The 8,346-nt window shown below is 38.1% G+C and overlaps 1 protein-coding gene across 3 annotated transcripts in view; it reads left to right on the plus strand.

Moving 5' to 3' along the window:
- Window positions 1-7,964, plus strand: part of SULF1 (sulfatase 1) — a 228,259-nt gene extending 220,295 nt beyond the window's left edge. For 2 of the 3 annotated variants that reach the window (XM_053715103.1, XM_053715104.1), the window contains one exon: window positions 6,011-7,964. In XM_053715103.1, the coding sequence (XP_053571078.1) occupies window positions 6,011-6,819 (809 nt within the window). In that variant the 3' untranslated portion in view covers window positions 6,820-7,964. The remainder of the gene's footprint in view (window positions 1-6,010) is intronic. The other variant, XM_053715105.1, reaches the window with a different exon arrangement.
- Window positions 7,965-8,346: the final 382 nt, after the last annotated feature.

Here is an 8,346-nt window from a genome sequence, read left to right on the forward strand (position 1 = left end):
TTTATTTATTTTTTATTTAAAAAATACTATTTTCTGTAGTGTAGCTGCCCCCCCCCCTCAACACCCACCCTCTCCCAGATCGCTTAATTTTTTTAATATTCCCACCCTCTCTCCCACCGAGTACCACCTTGTTGTAACTTAGTTGTTCCATAGTGTAGGGTTCCCACCCGCTCGTGTAACTTAGTTGTTCCATAGTGTAGGGTTCCCACCCGCCCCCCTCCTCCACCGATGGCCGCCCACCCACCTCCCTGGATCAGCTCCCACCCACCAACGAACATGGCCATTGATGGCCGATGCAGAAAGGGCCACAGAGTGGCTCTCTCTGCATCGGACTGCTAAAAAGTGTTATAGCAGGATGCCTATAACATGAAAGCGGTTGGAAGTGATCAAGATCGCTTCCACCGCTTTCAAAGACCAACAACGTACGGGGTACGTCCTTGATCGTTAACTGCATTTTTTTGTAGGTTGTACCCCATACATCGTTGGTCGTTAAGGACTTAAAGGGATAGGAAACCCAATATTTTTTTCTTTCATGATTTAAATAGAGCATGCATGTTTTAGCAGCTTACTTATTTACTCCAATTATCAATTTTTCTTCGTTCTCTTGGTATCTTTATTTAAAAATACAGGAATTTAAGCTTAGTAGCCAGCCCATTTTTGGTTCAGCACCCTGGCTAGCGCTTCCTGATTGCTGGCTACATTTAGGAGTAAATTAGAAAGTTACTTAAAATTGCATGCTCTATCTGAATCATGAAATACATTTGGGTTTCATATCCCTTTAATGAAATTACTTTTCTTAGAAAGTCACTTCCTAAAGCTGACTGTTAATGATATCATTTTTTGTTATATTCCATCATACATTGTTTCCTCTTTAGACACAAATTTGCATGTATTTATACCATGATATACAATACATTGTATGTTATGGGAATGTAAAGTCTGTCATCTGTGCAGTTGCTATGGCATTATTCCATATACAAGCTTAAGCTTTCCAAGCAACGCCAGGCCTATGATTCTTCAAACAGCAAGGATACATGTGACAAGCTTAGCCTCAAACCTATTACAGATCAAGGGATTTAGTACAGTAATTTAGAATAAAACATGAAGATAAAAACACCTCACAAGTACTCTACCCTGGCCTCAGAGAAGACAAATGAGATTGTAGCCCAACTATAAAAGTCCATTCTATTCTGACCTTATTATATCTAAATTTAAGGGACACTGAACCCAAATTTTTTATTTCGTGATTCAGATACAGCATACAATTTTAAACAACTTTATAATTTATTCCTATTATCAAATTTTCTTCATTCTCTTGGTAACTTTATTTGAAATGCAAGAATGTAAGTTTAGATGCCGGCCCATTTTTGGTGAATAACCTGGGTTATTCTTGCTGATTGGTGGATAAATTCATCCACCAATAAAAAAGTGCTGTCCAGAATTCTGAACCAAAAAAAAAGCTTAGATGCCTTCTTTTTAAAATAAAGATAGCAAGTTAACGGAGAAAAATTGATAATCGGAGTAAATTAGAAAGTTGCTTAAAATTGCATGCTCTATCTGAATCACAAAAGAAACATTTTTGGTTCAGTGTCCCTTTAAGCAATTCCTCAGAAATGCTTGTTTTAAAGGGACATTACATTCAAATGATAATTTGGTGCATCCCATATGATAGTGTTTCAAATTCAAAAGGTAATTTTATTTATTTTTATCAGCAATTGTTTATTTAAAGGTGTATTCATTTTCATTGGAAACTATTTTATTTGTGGAAATTTTTTTTTTTCACTTTAAAAAAATGTCATGTTGTTTCCTGCAGCATATATTTGTAATACTCAAATAGGCATCCCATGAAAAAAAAACTGTTTAATATAAAAATGTATGAATATTAATGAGATGTAATACCCATATGTTAAATTAACTGTAAAAAGTTGACAAGAAAATATCACCTGAAAATGTCTATGCTCTACTATCTCACAATAGTAAGTTCTGTGTGAACAGTTATCCTCCAGAATCTGTCAGCTGCATGTTGGGAGGGGGGGAGATGTGGTGAGATGTGCAGTGAGGGGGGAGATGTGGAGAGATGTGGAGAGATGTGGAGAGAGGGGGGAGATGTGGAGAGAGGGGGGAGATGTGTAGTGAGGGGGGAGATGTGGAGAGAGGGGGGAGATGTGGAGAGAGGGGGGAGATGTGGAGAGAGGGGGGAGATGTGGAGAGAGGGGAGCGATGTGGGAAGATGTGGAGAGAGGGGGAGATGGGGAGAGATGTGGAGAGAGGGGGGAGATGTGGAGAGAGGGGAGCGATGTGGGGAGATGTGGAGAGAGGGGGAGATGGGGAGAGATGTGGGGAGAGGGGGGAGATGTGGAGAGAGAGGGGGGGAGATGTGGGGAGAGAGAGGGGAAAGAGAGAGGGAGAGAGAGAGACAGAGAGAGAGGGGGGGAGAGGGAGAGAGAAAGAGAGGAGAGAGAGAATGAGAGAGGGAGAGAGAGAGAGGGGGGAGAGAGAGAGAGGGGGGGGAGAGAGAGAGAGGGGGGGGGGAGAGGGAGAGAGAGGGGGGGGGAGGGGAGAGAGAGAGGGGAGAGAGAGAGAGAGGAGAGACACGGAGAGATAGAGGGGCAAGAGAGAGAGAGGAGAGACAGAGGGGGGAGAGAGAGAGGAGAGAGAGAGAGAGAGAGAGAGAGAGAGGGGGGGGGAGAAAGAGAGAGAGGGGGAGAGAGAGAGAAAGGGGGGAGAGAGAGAAAGAGAGAGAGGGGGGAGAGAGAGAGGGGAGCGAGAGAGAGGGGAGAGAGAGAGAAAGGGGGGAGAGAGAGAAAGAGAGATAGGGGGAGAGAGAGAAGGGGGAGAGAGAGAGAGAGATAGAGGGGAGAGAGATAGAGGGGAGAGAGAGAGACAGAGAGAGGGGAGAGAGAAAGAGAGAGGCGAGAGAGAGAGGAGGCGAGAGAGAGAGGGGGGGGAGAGAGAGAGAGATAGAGGGGGGAGAGAGAGAGAGAGATAGAGGGGAGAGAGAGAGAGGGGTGAGATAGAGAGAGGGGAGAGAGAGAGGGGAGAGAGAGAGAAAGGGGGGAGAGAGAGAAAGAGAGAGAGGGGGGAGAGAGAGAGGGGAGCCAGAGAGAGAGGGGAGCTAGAGAGAGGGGGAGATGGAGAGAGAGAGGGGGAGAGAGCGCAAAAGAGAGGGGGAGAGAGAAAGCAAAAGAGAGTGGGAGGGAGAGAACGCCAGGGGTGGGACCACTGTAATGCAAAAAATGGCCGTGTCAACAGGCTTTAGGACTAGTTGTTTTATAAAAAAATATTTAGTCTTGTTAAAAGCTAGTTCTTTTAAATACTTGATAGATGTTGCATAAACTTTATGTTTTTGTGTGCATTTCATTTTATTACTTAGGTTTTCAAAATATTGTATTGAAGAGGTTTATAAAACAAAACAAAAAAGTAGAAAATAATTAACTCACGGTGCTAATATCTGCACAATAGAGAAGTCGATGAGGTGGTGTTTGATCTCACACAACACGCACAGTAACAGAGCTTCAGTTGTGCCAACACCACAGCTTGAGTCTTGATAATATTTCCCCTGTGCCTACACTTGACACATTGCATTGCTTACATTCCTCATGTTACTCAGACTGTCAACTATGCTATCGGTTCCCCTCAATCACTGCCAGTGACTACAGCTGGCAAACCTCATATAGCTGCCCTGCCTTCCTTGCTGCTGACTGAAACCTTAAGTCACATGTATGTAGCGGCAGAGATGAGAACTACTTGTTAGTATAAATGTTTCTTTCTAAAGCAAATAAAATAATAAATATTGAGTATCCAAAACTAATACAAGAACTCTTTGAAAATATGTGCAGCAAAAGAAAGTTTCAATAAGCACATACTGCTTTTTTTGTTTACTTTATTTAATAGCAGTGTGTGTGCCTATTTCGTATCCACTATATATATATATATATATATATATATATATATATATATATATATATATATATATATATATATATATATATATATACTGTCTTCTTAAATAGAACTTTTTTTTATTGAAGAACTGCCTGCTTGTGATTTTCAGCAGTGCATGAATGCAAGACTTTATATCATTGCTAATAGTAAATTGCTTATATATATGTGTGTGTGTGTGTGTGTGTATATATATATATATATATATATATATACACACTCACATACAGAGAGAAGCACACTCTCAGGAACGAACAACCGACTCAATACCATTGTAAGCCTGTTTTTATTTACCACCTGGGTTCAGCTTCTTTTAGCCCAGTAATGCTTTTTACAGAGTGGAACTTTCCTGTAGTATATCAGTCTGATAACGCCTATTACAGTCAGTCCAGCGCTAAAATACCAGGCAATTCCTCTCTGAACAAGGAACACAGCAACCCCAGACGATCGTTTGGCCTTCATTGGGCCTCGTCATTGAGGTGTAGCCATATTCCTCTAAGCATACTGATCAAGGAGTCCACGTCTGGATTCCCCCTTTTCCCATAGTGAGACTAAATACACACAAAGAGAAGCACACTCAGAGGAACGAACAACCGGCTCAATACCATTGTTAGCCTGTTCTATAACGCTTTACCACCTGGGTGCAGCTTCTTTTGGCCCAGTAATGCTTTTCACAGAGAAGAAATTACCTGTAGTATATCAGTCTGATCCCGCCTATTACAGTCAGTCCAGCGCCAAAATACCAGGCAATTACTCTCTGAACAAGGAACACAGCAACCCCAGACAATCATTTTGTCCTTCATTGGGCCTCGTCAGTGAGGTGTAGCTACGTTCCTCTAAGCACACTGAGCAAGGAGTCCACATCTGGATTCCCCTTTTTCCTATAGGGAGACTAAATACACACAGAGAGAAGCATTGAGCTAGTTGTTCGTTCCTGTGAGTGCGCTTCTCTCTGTATGTATTTAGTCTCCGTAAGGGAAGAAACCAGACGTTGGCTCCTTGCTCAGTGTGCTTAGAAGAATATGGCTACACCTCACTGACGAGGTCTAATGAAGGCTGTGTTATTTGTTCAGATAGGAATTGCCTGGTACATCAGCGCTGGACTGACCGTAATAGGCAGGATCAGACTGATATACTACAGGAAAGTTCTACTCTATGAAAAGTCTATTCTCTTCTCTCTCCTCTCCCTCTCCATAAATATAATAAATATACTTTAAAGGGATAGTCTAGTCAAAATTATACTTTCATTATTATTATCATTTATTTGTTTAGCGCCGCCAAATTCCATAGCGCTGATTTCATGATTCAGCTAGAGAATGCAATTTTAAGCAACTTTCTAATTTACTCCTATTATCAATTTTCTTCGTTCTCTTGGTATATTTATTTAAAAAAGCTAGAATGTACGCTTAGGAGCCGGACCATTTTTGGTTCACCACCTGGGTAGCATGTGCTGATTGGATGGCTACATTTAGACACTGGCTACATGGATGGCTACATTTAGCACTACCCAGGTGCTGAACCAAAATGGGCCAGCTCCTAAGCTTACATTCCAGCTTTTTTTTTTTAAAAAAAATAAAGATACCAAGAGAACAAAGAAAAGTTGTTCATAGGAATAAATTAGAAAGTTGCTTAAAATTGCATGCTCCCTATCTGAATCATGTAAGTTTAATTTTGACTAGACTATTTCTTTAAAGTCCCATAAATCCCTTATGAACACCAAAGGTTCAATAAAATAAACTGAATTGAATTTGTGTAGGAAATACAATTAATTATTTTTTGGAAACTATTTGTACATTAATTTCCACTCGCATAGGAAGAATCCATAATAAATAAAATGACAGCTGTATTATAGAACTTTTTTTTCCTCTTGTATGTTTATTCATTTCTTCTTTTCTAGGGGAATGTGAAGAAGGCAATTTTTGCATTATTTTGGTTTGTAATAATGAACTGCTTTATTTTCATTCACATTTAAACTTTTCTACTAATTTTCCTTCAGCCCAAGCACGTTTACTTAAGTTTTTGGTTTTACTAAAGCTAAAAACATTGTATGTTTTTTTTATTGTTGCAGAGGACAGCTATGGGACAGATGGGAGGGCTAACTTGCCTAATTTCACAGAGGATGTTGACTGGAAAGGACTGGAGGATTTGTACAAAGTAAATGAAAGTTTATATGGATACAGAAACAACTATAGACTTAGTCTGGATGACTGGGTTAATTACTTGAAGGATGTAGATAGAGTTTTTGCACTGCTTAACAATTACTCTAAACTAATCAGAACAAACAAAACTGTGGTCGCTCAAAACATCAAGTTCTCCAGTACTTCTCCAACACAAGTTGTGGAAGTGCCCTCTGTGGAATCTGAAGATGAATCTAGTGGTCAAATTGAAGATGAGAGAGGACCTAAAATAGAAATGGACTCTGGGATCTTGAATTTGAGTACAGATATATCCAGTCACAAAAATAAACTTGAAACAAAAAATGAAATTCCTGAAGGAAAAAAAATAAACCAGGCACACTGGAATAACCAAAACACAGAACAGTGGACAGAGCACATAGATTTAGATTCCTATGAAATGGCATACAGTGGAAATGGATTAACAGAGTTGGAATCTAAGAATATGTATAATCTACAGCCCGTTAGTTATCTTTCTACAAAAACTGAGGAAGATGGTAGCCGAACGAGTGAAGATATTTTTGATGATCAAGAGTACCTTCCTCTTGTTCACCAGAGTAAAAACATTTCCATTGCTGAACAGTCATCCAGTTGTGAGAATCCGGAAAACATGGAGAACAAATCCAAGCAGGAACATTCGGAAGAGTTGTGCACAAACGTTAATGTAGAAGGCAGTGCCTCATTCCCACTCTCTTCTGATTAAAGCAAATTTTAAAATGTATTAAAACTTTGAAAGTATCTTTAGCACTTGACATTCCAGATTCCACACACTTAGTATCTAACCTTCTGCACAATTTTCTCTATACCAATCCTCATACATATATTTATAATGACCAACATAGTTTAATAGTATTTTAATTACTTCAATAACACAATTTAAAGTTATGTTGTTTTTTGTTTTACTTAAATGGTTTCACAGGATTAAAAAATGTTGATATTTTCAAACATCTTTGATTTTATTCCCACTAAATATTTTAAGGTTATATTCTTTTCTAACCACTGGAATTTCTTAATGTCACAGTTAAGTAAAAAAAAAAAATGTTTGCACTTTTCTAGCATTTAAGCTAACACACACAATCTTTATCCCACATACTATGTATTGTTTCTTTTTTATTGTGTTGGGGAGACAACAGGTGTATAGCAAAAGTGGACTTAATGTGCCTTATAAATTTGAGCATCACATCAGAAATTACCTCATTGTACACTGAAAATGATATACTTAGAACCTGGAATTAATACTGACACATTTAACTTCAAAACATATCTAAAGTGCTTTAGTTACTTGATTGCAGTCTATGGAAGCGCTTGTTATTTTCATAAATTATTCTTACAACAATGTGTTTAGTTTCTTTTTAAAATATGGCACATAGCTTTATTATAACTTTGTTATACTGTTTGATTTCAGCAGTTTGCTTTCCTAAAGAAACAAAAATAGACAATATTCATAAATTACCTCAAGAATTTTTTTTTTTTTTTTTCTCACTATGTCAGTCCCTCGGAAATGTCCGTTTATTTTAGTTAATGAACCTAGTATCTTTGTATCCCTTAAAAGCAATATAAATGTACATTGTTCATCGTAATTGTTCAGCAGAATATGCAGCAGGTGGGTGTACATATGTTAATTCATATTATCGTCAAGTGCGCAATGACAAAACAATCTTATTTATGGTTATGAATGATGCTTTTTTTTTGTAAATAGGTTTTAAAATAATAGGTTTCAGTTTTGTGTTTTTTAATCATGTATAGAAGTCTGTTATACTTTTATAGAACAATTCTGACTTCAGGAAAGTCACGAAGCAACATTTCTTCAAATAAAAATGTGCTTTAATTTTACATGTTTGAAATTAAGCTAATGCCTCCTTTCTTTTTTATTGCCCAGTGCACAATGACTTTAATATAGGTGAACTAGTGCTAAATTGTATATTTTAAGACGACTTTGTCCTCGGAACTATGAATAGTTTTTCCATACTGCATATGACATTTAGAGAAGACTTCATTCAAATGCAATGTTGAGTTCCAGTAAAAAAAACAAAAAAAACTTTATTTTATTTATTAAAGGGACACTGAACCCAAATTTTTTTCTTCTGTGATTCAGATAGAGGATGCAATTTAAAGCAACTTTCTAATTTACTCCTATTATCAATTTTTATTCGTTCTCTTGCTATCTTTATTTGAAAAGGAAGGCATCAAAGCTTTTTTTTTTTGGTTCAGAACTATGGACAGCAATTTT

Source organism: Bombina bombina, chromosome 5 (assembly GCF_027579735.1).
Source record: "Bombina bombina isolate aBomBom1 chromosome 5, aBomBom1.pri, whole genome shotgun sequence".
Lineage (NCBI taxonomy): Eukaryota > Metazoa > Chordata > Amphibia > Anura > Bombinatoridae > Bombina > Bombina bombina.